Source organism: Ceratotherium simum, chromosome 8 (genome assembly GCF_057802395.1).
Source record: "Ceratotherium simum simum isolate JZ-2026a chromosome 8, ASM5780239v1, whole genome shotgun sequence".
Taxonomy (NCBI): Eukaryota; Metazoa; Chordata; class Mammalia; order Perissodactyla; family Rhinocerotidae; genus Ceratotherium; species Ceratotherium simum.
In genome coordinates this window covers 81,273,743-81,285,166 of record NC_141907.1, presented here as the reverse complement: position 1 = coordinate 81,285,166, position 11,424 = coordinate 81,273,743, and the positions used below count along the sequence as shown (strand labels likewise).

General features: G+C 37.3%; 1 protein-coding gene across 5 annotated transcripts in view; it reads left to right on the top strand.

Moving 5' to 3' along the window:
• Window positions 1–210: 210 nt before the first annotated feature.
• The window catches only part of STPG2 (sperm tail PG-rich repeat containing 2), a 223,210-nt gene continuing 211,996 nt past the window's right edge, over window positions 211–11,424 (top strand). For 3 of the 5 annotated variants that reach the window (XR_015552964.1, XM_087434618.1, XM_087434617.1), the window contains exons 1-2: window positions 216–610; window positions 9,065–9,177. Coding sequence is in view for 4 of the 5 variants with exons in the window: in XM_087434618.1 (XP_087290744.1) it covers window positions 502–610; window positions 9,065–9,177 (222 nt within the window). In the remaining variant the exon portion in view is untranslated. Of the gene's footprint in view, window positions 611–9,064; window positions 9,178–11,424 lie in introns of all 5 variants that reach the window. The other 2 variants (XM_087434620.1, XM_087434619.1) reach the window with 2 other exon arrangements.

Here is an 11,424-nt window from a genome sequence, read left to right as displayed (position 1 = left end):
CGCAGTAGAGCAGCGGCAAGGCTGGGCTCCGCCCCCTCCTTCAGGACGCGGGAGCGCGGGGCGGAGCGAGCGGGGAAGTCTCGCGGCCCAGTGCGCATGCTCGGAGAGCTCGGCCCGGGAAGAGCAGTCAACCTCTCTCCCAGAGACTTCTGGGGCGGAGGGAAGTGGGCGGAGTCAGGGCCGGAAGCAGAGGGGCGGGCGCATATTCCTTGATGTCATTGGGAGGAACGCGTCAGCTCTCGGCTCGTTGAACAGATGATTGTGTGGGATGTCGTAACTCTGGTCGCGCTCCCTTCCACTTTACCAAGGGGCTAGAAATCGACCTGAGGGAAATCTGACAGCAATGAGCAGGTGGGGAGGTAGCCCGTATGCTAGCTGCTGCACTTACGGAAGGTCTGCCCGCGCCTTCTCAGACTGTTGTCTGCTTCCTTTTGCTCCACACCTGCTCTAGCCGCCTGTTTTTATCCCTTTTCAGCCGCTCCCCGCCCCCCCCCCCCCATTATGTATGATCGGGCTCCTCGCTTGCTCAGACTGGCTGAAGGTGGCAGCACTGAGGATCATGTGGGGCCTGGATCCTACCAGGTACCTTTCGTGAAGCAGCAGGCCGCAGGTAAGACGCAGGGAGAGGAGCCTTCTGTGGCAGGCACCTCACTCACAGCCTGCCCGCTTGTGTGTGCCTGCGGGTTAAACGTAGTAGTACCACTTCATACATACAACAAAACACGAAGTAGGCGTGGAAAAGACTCTCCATATTTTACAGGTGATAACTGGTAAAACCGTTTGTCCCATTTGCCAAGGTCAGTGAACGTATGTCTAGGACTGGATTGATTCTACATTGATCGTTGATTCTACAAGGATCGTCTACATCGTACTTTCAGTTGAACAGATTAGATCTAGGATTTTGATTTCCTGGCTCCAAATCTTGTATACTTCTTACCCCCTACTGTCTCTCTTCTTTGTAAGCCTGTCTGCCTCATACGCCTATTTCTACCGTTAACCAGAGAAACATTTGTTTACTAAAATAAAGCTTTTATATTTCTATTTTGCAATATCATTTTAAGATAGTCCCGTGTATTTTTTCAGATAGATGATTCCTATCTGACCATACTCATTTCTCTGAACGTGCTGAATGAGACCTTTTATGTCACTTTCTGTAAAGAAAAGCTATACTCTTGAGAGATGGAGTGGGGATGGATAATTTAAATAATCATCTGCTCTCCTCATTTGTTTGCAGGTAGTGACTTAAGGGAAACTTTTAGTAAATACTTCCAGTTTGCTTTCTGCTTTTGCTAATCTGATGATTTTGTGGAGCATGATACCATCCAAATTATAGTTTTTCCCTTGTTAACTTGCATTTTCCCTATTCCTACACTATTTATTTTTAAACAAAGGCCAGGATCCATCACTCTTGATATGACTGATCAGATTAGGGTATTAAACCTAATACCTAATTAAACCTAATACCTGTTAAACCTAAAACCTAATACCTAATACCTAATTCTTTGGGTGGAGTACAGATTCGTCACGTCATCGTTTTAATGTTGTATTTTACTGCTTTTCAGCGTCTGATATTGATATCAGTGTTCTTGGAGCTTATTATGTCTCTCTTTATTTAATGCAGTTGAGTTAAAACCATTAACTCCCTAACAATTTACTAGCCACAGCAACCATCCAAAATGCTTACACTTGTGATACTTTTCAATCCTTATTTTATATTGACACAACTGTCCACTGTCTTTTTAGAAATATTTCTTCCCCTGTAACATCAGCATCTTTTCCTATTTCCCCCTACCGCTGCCCCACCAACTATTGGCTTGGCACAGTGCCTGATACATGGTTAGAACCTAATAACAAATAAACAAATTTGTTAAATGATGAATCAGGGTGTCATTTTTTCCCTCTGCAACCAATCCTTCATAGTCTTCTTTAAAGGTTTTTATTTTTGTAAACACCCTTTAAATTTTTATATATTGCACTTTCCATCCTTTGCTGTGGCATTTCTCATGTGTACTTTCTCATTCAAATCCATAGCTTCAACTACTATCAATATTCTGAGTCTGATGACTCCCAGAAGAAAGTCTTTAGGCATATAGGTGATTTATGTCTTTAAGATTAGCTTTCTTCTGATCTTAAGGCTTTCAGCATCGCTGGTTACTTTTTTGCAAATCTCTGTCTAGGTGATCTCTGGCATCTGAAATTCCAAGCGTCTGAACTCATCATTTTCCCCACCATTACTGGCCCCTTCGAAAAAATTCCCTATCAGTCAATTATAAACGTTAAGCTTTGCAATTATTCTAGACTCGTTCTTCTCTGACTGACCCACTCCCATTGATCATTAAGACGTATTGATACTATCTTTTCAGTATCTCTCAAATTGGTCCCTTTTCTTCATTTAACTGCCCTTCACTTAGTTCAGGCCTCATTATTTCTATTCTAAAATAAACCAATAAAATATTACTGGTTTCCCTCTATTTCAGTCTCCAATCCAATTTCAGTCTCCAATCCAATTGATCTTTCTAAGATATAATTATGTTATATTTTTTAAAAAAATTCCTTTTAACACTAAAGGTAAAATCTGAACTCCTTACCGTGGTGCATAAGATTCTTCATGATCTGATCCCTGACCTGGTCTTCCACTTTACCTGATCTTTTTAGGCAACCACACCTCCATCAACAGGTAACCTACATATCAGCAATTCCAGCTTTGCATTTTCTATAAGTTCATGCTCACTCACCTCCAGGCCTTTGTACCTACTGATAGTTTTGCTCAGTGTGCTCTCTCTTCCTTTCTCACCTGGCTAATTCCTACTTATTCTTTGAGACTTGGGTAAAGTGAAGTTGTTCTATGACTCCATTCTTTTTCAAATTTTTCTTCTTTGACTACTTAATGACTCTTTCATATACTATATTGTAATTATCTGTTAATTTATCTGGCTGCTGCCCTAAAATGTGAGCTTCTTGAGAGCAATAACCTTGATCTTTACTCTGTGATTCTCGGTTTTAAGCTCAATACCATAACACATAAGTGCTTAATTTTTAAAAAATAACAGAGTAATTCATGAAATAAAGTTAAAAAAATCTAATGAGCTACACATAGCAAAATGAAAAACTCTCATAACATCACTTGTGTGAACTCTGCTTAGAGAGCAGTAAGTAGGGTGTTGCAAGGCCCTTCTTTTATTGCTTTATAGGATTGTGCCTTGTTTACCTACAAAGGAAACTAGGAAGTTCCATGCTTGGGAACTTTGGGCAGCTGCATCCTATAGATCCCTGTTTTAGCACTACTCAGCAATGACATCCTGATGATAGATAGAAGGTACAGGTTTCTCTGTAGTCATTTCTGTATCGGATTCCCTGGCAAGATAATTTAAAAGTAGCTACTATCTCTTTCCTAGGTACATTCTCCCTTACCCGTTTTTAAGACCAGTAACACACTGGACTATGCAGAGGTATACACAGTTATTTCAATTAAGGGACAGGTAGATTTTACAGAGTATGATATAGGAAGAGCAGATATTAGGACTTTATATTGCTTACCTGTTACCTTGAACTACACAAGAGGAGAGGACCTTAGAGTCCTAGATCTTCAAAAGAAGGATGTAGATGCTCATCATTCCCAACTTTTCTGTCTCCTAATTACCACTCTCCTCTTACTGTAGCCTACTTGGTCAATCCTCCACTGTATAGTTTCCACATATTCCTCAGGAAATTCTTTCCACCCTGATTTGCAAACTACATTGCCTCTGCTTTTGGCCATTTGATCAAGGAGATTCTTTTCTACCCAAGATGTGCAGTCTGAAAGGGGCAGGATTGAGCTGCTTTGATTTCATGAGTGGGCGAGATAATGGATATTCCAATTCTAGATTAGTGAGAGCTGGTCCTGATTTTCTCACAATTATCTGAGGAGCAAGCAAATTTAACTCATCAAAGCAAAATTTCCCCAGAGACAGCCAACCTAGTAAAATATGAGAAAAACATGGTCCTTTTAATAATATGACTTCTCTTGGCATTATTGTGCAAAGGAGTATTTCATTGCTTTTTGAGCTTGATTTACATAGTAAATGGCACTCCACATTAGCTGTATATTAGTTATCTATATTGGTTTTATATTAGTTATCTAAGCTGGGTGACACCAGCTCCCAAACATCTTCTTTCGCAGATTTCTTCTTTGAGTGGAGAGAAAGCTTTATCACCCCCAGATTATCTTCTTCTGGTTAGCGTTATCTGCCACAGAAGATGAGCCGTCCGTGGTCTTGTGCTCATGCCCATGTGCTTCTGCCAACAATAATGATTCTGTCTCATTAGCCAATCAGAATTTAGGGAGACTACCTCAGAGAATGCAATCTATCTTTAAGTTTAAATAAACAATATGCATGTGATTGCTTTATATTTTGATGTCCCTGAAGATGAGTACATGTTTCAAAGATCTAGTTAATTGCTTTTATGTGAAGAATGCCCTCTTTGTTTTGTGGCTGTAGTTGTGGCTATAGAACTTGTCCTTGAATTGCATGCTGCCCACCTTCTCTCAGGATGGACTGACTTTTGTTGCTTAATGCCAGTGTGGTTTATCTTCTGCTTTTGACTCCTCAAACTCAGTATATCTCAAACTGAACTTACTTCTTTCTTCTCAAATCTTTTCCGCTCCTATATTCTTAATTTCTTCTTTCTATCTGACAGTTTGATTTATCGCTTGTAGTTGCACTTCATATGTCAATATATTCATACGGCCCAAATCAAACTTTTTATCTTATACGCCACCAACCCTAATTTCCCAGAACTCTCTTCCCCTATATTTTATACCTTAATTATCGGCAGCACTGTTTGTAATGTAATTATTTGTTTATTTGTCTGGCTTCCTCACTATTTGAGGCCAGGGTTTTAGCTTATTCATTATTGTGCCCTTGCTGCCTCTCTCTGACACATAAAAAAGCATTTACTGTTGTTGACGGAATGGCTAATGATGTTATTTAGAATATCACCTATTAATTCTATACTTATTATTTAATATGCAGGGCACTATTGTTACCACATCAGGTCCGTTTTTGCCCGCTGCCCAGAAAGCCAATCACCAAGACGACAAGATTGCAGAGAGAGAGGGTTTAATCACAAGGCAGCCTAGTGAGGAAAACGGGAGAACAAGTCTCAAATCTGCCTCCCCGAAAATGGGGACTCAGGGGTATTTATGGGAAAAGGGGCAAGGTGGTCTGAAGTGATTGGAGGTGAGGAGAGATGAGGTAATTGATCTGCGCAAGGTAGTCAGCCTTCATGCCTCTTCGTAGTAGGATACATGTTCACAGAATGGCAGCATTAGCGTGCCCTGAGGGTGGAGTTCCAACCTCTTGCCATCAAAAGGGCCCAGTTGATGGGTTGGTGGTCTCAATCCGGCCTGAAGTGGACAAGGGGTTCAGTTCCTGTAAAAATAGCTCCTGAAAAAATAGTCACCATCCATTACCATGGTGACCCCGACTCCAGGGGTATGTTACCTGTAGGAACCTAGTGGGAGTCAGATAGCATATTACCTAAACAGCACAGTTAACAATGGGTAAGTTTATCATGCAGATTTAAGTCCTCATCTTCTGTTCTGATAAGTTTCTAGGTAAGGCCATCCCCACCTTCTTCCTGGTACAGGGAAGAAGATACCTTTACAGATGGAGATTTTCTTTACAAATGTAAATATCTCTCGTAAAGGGTAACCAGAACTAAGAATGAGCTTAGCATGGACCCACCCAGACACCGGAGATGTCTGTGGTGATGGCCTGTTCTGGGGGCAGGCCTCCCATCCCAAACTCCTTTGGTTAGTTAGTGGGGGTGGGGACCAAAATGTCATTCAGGCAGAGATATATTTTGAATTTGCAAATTCCAATCCCCCAGAGTTACTAGCTGCTTAATCATCAATGGCTGTTTGCCAGTTTCACTATGCTAGGGTGACCAACCATCCTGGTTTATTTGGGAATGTACTGGTTTTAGCACTAAAAGTCCTTGTCTTGGGCAAACTAGGACAGTTTGTCACCCTAGCTGTAAACATTAGATATACAGTTATGAATAAAACAGAAAAATCCCTTCTCTCGTGGAGCTTATCAGTAGAAACATTTTAATTTTCTCAAGGTTTTACTTGAGCTCAATATTTCATATAAACCTTTAGCCTATTGCTGAAAATTTTTATATAATTAATTTTGGAAAACTTCAATGAATATTTTATGAGTACTGGCTTTCTTGCATACATGGTGCTATTGTGTATTTGTTTTTTCCATTTTCATGTGAATTTCAGTATTTTGCAATGAATTTTACATTTGTTTAGGTAGATTCAGTTGGAATCTCTGCCATGTTCTGATGACAGCTGCCTGGGAACTAGCCTGAGCTGAGCTTTCTTGGTTTTCCTATCTCACATTACCTTCATGTCTGTATGAACCTAAATTAAAAAAACCCTTTAATTGTGAGATGAAAACTTTTGCAGAAAATTGCATAAAATATAAATGTATGGCTTAAAAAATGAATACTCAAATCAAGAAATATAACATTGCCAAATTTTCCTTTTCAGTTATAACACTTTCCCTCTCCTCTACAGATAAGCACTATTTTGATTTTTATGGCAATCGCTTCCTTGCTTTTCTTTATGGATTATTAAATCCTCTTGGTGAAATGACACGTTTATCAAGTGAAATGTCTCTCTTATCCCTGGTATTTCTTGTTCTAAAATCTGCATTGTCTGATTTTAATATAGTCACTCCAGCTTTCTTTGATTCATGGATGCGTGGTATATCTTTTTTCATCCTTTTATTTTTAACCTCTGTGTCTCTATGTTTTAAGAGGATTTCCTATAGATAGCATAAAGTGGGGTCTTGCTTTTTAATCCAATCTGACAATCTCTGCTTTTTTAATTGGAGGTGTTTAGAACTTTTCCATTTAATTTAATCATCAATATTGTTATGTTTAAATTTACTCTCTTGCTGTTTTCTATTTACCTCATCTGTTCTTTGTTTCTCTTTTCTTTTTTCCCTACTTTCATCAAGTGCGTTGTTTCTTTTTTTTTTAAATGGTTCTATTTTATCTCCACTATTGGTTCACTAGATACACATCTTTGTTTTATTTTTTAGTGATTGCTCTAGGGTTGATAACATATATCTTTAACTTATCACAGTCTATCTTCAAATAGTATTATACCACTTCACGTACAGTATATGAGCCTTATGACAGTGTGCTTCCATTTCCCCCATCTCATCCTTTGCGCTATTGTGGCCATGTATTTTACTTCTACATATGCTATAATGCCACAATAAATTGAAATTATTTTTGCTTTAAACAGTTAATTATTTTTAAAGGGATTAAGAGTTGAGAAAAAAATGTCTATTTACCCACATAAAATTTGTTGTTAATCCCATCCAGTGTACTTTTCATTTCAGAAGTTTGATTTGGGTCTTTTCATATCTTCCTTTTCTTCCTCATTATGTTCATCTTTGTTCTACCTTGTTGAACATGTGGAGACTATTTATAATAGATACTATAATGTTCTTGTGTGCTGATTCCATCTTCTTATTTCTAGATCTGTTTCTTTTCGTTGACCTTTCTCCTGTTTGTAAGACGTATTTTCCTGCTTTTTGGAAGGACATTTTCTGGTAGTTTGCACTATTCACTTTATGTAATCTGTAGCTTGGGGTGTGTGCTTTGTGTGTGTTGTGAATGAAATCTGTATCTTGTTCTTTGGTTACTTACGCCAATTTGGAACATTTCACTGGTGTCTTGGGTTTCTCAGCTCTACTGGACAACACTTGCCTTTTCAAAATGAACCTTGGCTTCCTTTTAAGGATTTCTGTTCTTGTAGTCTTTGTTACTATTCAAAGGTGCTTTTGTTTTTTTTTTTGGCTTTGGGACAGCCAATTCAAACCATCAGTCACTGAATTAACACCCAGATTTGACATAGTTGTGAAGCTTTTTCTAATCTCCTCAGTGTAGATGAGAATTTACACTCTTTTTGACCTTCTGGCATTTTGCACTTGAGATATTTTTCATTGTTTAAAATTATTTTAGTACTTTGAATGCTTCAATAGATTGTTGCTTTTTTAAGGGTAAGGTCTGTATTTTACTCACCTCTTTTCTGCTGCAATATCTAACACAAATAAATAATTCTTAATTTCAGTTGCATTTTAATGTAGGTGGGCCTTAAATGAAGCACATTGTTTCTAGTTTTACAAAGAGTATCTTTTATTATTAGTCCAAATTAGCAAGATTTTAAACTATACTAATTATCACCATAAATTCTCACAGTAGCATACATTTTCCTTTAGTGTACACGATTCTCACAAGTTTTGAGTCCTCATTTTCATTCTCTTATCTGTTGAATATAGCTGCTATATTCTCTCCCATCTCTTCTTCAATATCTATGTTGCTTAAACTGTACTCATTTTCTTGATACATTTCTTGAAATTTTCTATCAGTCAGCACACTATCTGTCTGTCTACTAAGTTTATCTACTAAGTTTGTCTAATCTTATGATTGCTTGTTCCAATGAAATTTGTATCTTGGGTTTGTAAACCTTTGTTTGGGGTCAAGCAATCAAGAAATATTTAGAGTGCCGACTATGTACCAAAGTAAGGAGATGTTATTAATTACTTGCTATAAACTCACTTTAAATTATTTCTATCTAGGCTGTCTCTACAAATTTATATATGGTATTCTCTACAAACAATAGATGCTATTTCAAAATATAAAACAGTGGTCTTCTGAGGATGAAAATATTTTATCAGCTAAATATAACTGTCATTTTCATCCCAACCAAATATGCTTAGAAGAAAAAATACTTTTGTTTTTAATTTTCTTTAGGTATTTTTTTTTCTGTGGTTTAGTAAGTCCAGTTCTGTGGGTTCTCATATTTAATATATATTAATAAAACTCCTATTCTTACATCAGAATTTTAAAAATGCAACAACTTCTGTGGCTAGCCATTCGTTCTGATAATATAGTTTCAGCAATTGAGGTTACTAAATGATTTTGTATATTTTGAGTGCTTTTTCTCTGAAATCATTGAAATCCTATCTTATCTGCCAATGATGTAATTTTACTTTTATAGGTAGCTATGCCCCATTCCTTTCTTCAGCTGCCAGAGAAAGTACTTTTACTGTTGCCTCTAATACTGAGAAAGCTGTTCCAGGTCCAGGACACTATAATGTTTCAGAAGCACAAGTAAGTTTATAATAGTAATTATAATTGAGTTAATAATAATCATGCTTTCTTCCTCTAATAGACTACCATGTCATTTGTCATATTTTATTTTCCCTTCATATCATCTTCTTTCTACTTTCAATCTATATTTTGTAATTAGAATAAGAGGAAATAAATGTGTTCGATGTTGATTGTCTGGTTGGTGTTCTTCATTATTCTATATAATCTATAAGACATAAAACATTGTTACATGCTTCATGGTCTTTGAGACTCTTGAGGGAGAATAGGACTATTGAATGAATTATAGCCCATAAAAGTTATGCAAATGGTCAAGATATGTAGAAGAGGGATGGCAATAGGAATTGATTTGTGTGCCATACTCTAAAGCTATAGCTATTGCCATTGTCTCATCTGTCTCCTGTGTCAGTATAGTCTCAAGAGTCTGTGACCAGAATATCTTTTTTTTTTTTAATTGTGGTAACATTGATTTATAACATTATATAAATTTCAGGTGTACATCACTGTATTTCAATTTCTGTGTAGATTACATCATGTTTACCACCCAAAGATTAATTACAATCCATCAGCATACACATGTGCCTAATCACCCTTTTTGCCTTCCTCCCTCCCCCATTCCCCTCTGGTAACCACCAATCCAATCTCTGTCTCTATGTGATTGTTTGTTGTTGTTTTTATCTTCTATTTATGAGTGAGATCATATGGTATTTGACTTTCTCCCTCTGACTTATTTCGCTTGGCATAATACCCTCAAAGTCCATTCATGTTGTCACAAGTGGCCAGATTTCATCTTTTTTTTTTTTTGTGGCTGAGTAGTATTCCGTTGTGTATATATACCACATCTTCTTTATCCATTCGTCCCTTGATGGGCACCTAGGTTGCTTCCAAACCTTGGCTATTGTGAATAATGCTACAATGAACATAGGGGTGCATGTATCTTTAAACATTCGTGTTTTCCTGTGCTTTGGATAAATACCCAGCAGTGGAATAGCTGGATCATATGGTAGTTCTATTCTTAATTTTTTGAGGAGTCTCCATATGATTTTCCATAGTGGCTGCACCAGTTTGCACTCCCACCAGCAGTGTATGAGAGTTCCCTTTTCTCCACATCCTAACACTTATTATTTCTGGTGTTGTTAATTATAGCCATTCTGATGGGCGTGAGGTGATATCTCATTGTAGTTTTGATTTGCATTTCCCTGATAATTAGTGATGTTGAACATCTTTTCATGTGCCTGTTGGCCATCTGTATATCTTCTTTGGAGAAGTGTCTGTTCAGATCTTTTGCCCATTTTTTAATTGGGTTGTTAGTTTTTTTGTTGTTGAGATGTAGGAGTTCTTTATCTATTTTGGAGATTAACCCCTTATGAGATATATGGTTTGCAGATATCTTCTCCCAATTGTTAGGTTGTCTTTTCGTTTTATTAATGGTTTCCTTTGCTGGGCAGGAGTTTTTTAGTTTGATGTAGTCTCATTTGTTTATTTTTTCTATTGTTTCCATTGCCTGCTCAGACGTGGTACTTGAAAATATGCTGCTAAGACTGATGTCGAAGAGTGTACTGCCTATGTTTTCTTCTAGAAGTTTCATGGTTTAAGGTCTTACAGTCAAGGCTTTAATCTATTTTGAGTTAATTTTTGTGTATGGTGTAAGATAATGGTCTACTTTCATTCTTTTGCATGTGGCTGTCCACTTTTCCCAACACCATTTATTGAAGAGACTTTCCTTTCCTCATTGTATGTTCTTGGCTCCCTTGCTGAAAATTAGCTGTCCATAGATGTGTGGGTTTATTTGTGGGCTCTCTATTCTGTTCCATTGATCTGTGTGTCTGTTTTTGTGCCAGTACCATGCTGTTTTGGTTACTATAGCATTGTAGTATATTTTGAAACCAGAAAATGTGATACCTCCAGCTTTGTTCTTTTTTCTCAGGATTCCTTTGGCTATTCAGGGTCTTTTGTTGTTCCATATAAATTTTAGGATTCTTTGTTCTATTTCTGTGAAAAATGTTGTTGGCACTTTGATAGTGATTGCATTGAATCTGTAGATTGCTTTAGGAAGCATGGGCATTTTAACTATGTTAATTCTTCTAATCCAAGAGCACGGAATATCTTTCCATTTCTTTATGTCTTCTTCAATTTCTATCAGCATCGTTTTATAGTTTTCAGTGTACAGATCTTTTACCTCTTTGGTTAAATTTATTCCTAGGTATTTTATTCTTTTTGTTGCAATTGTAAATGGTATTTTATTTTTAA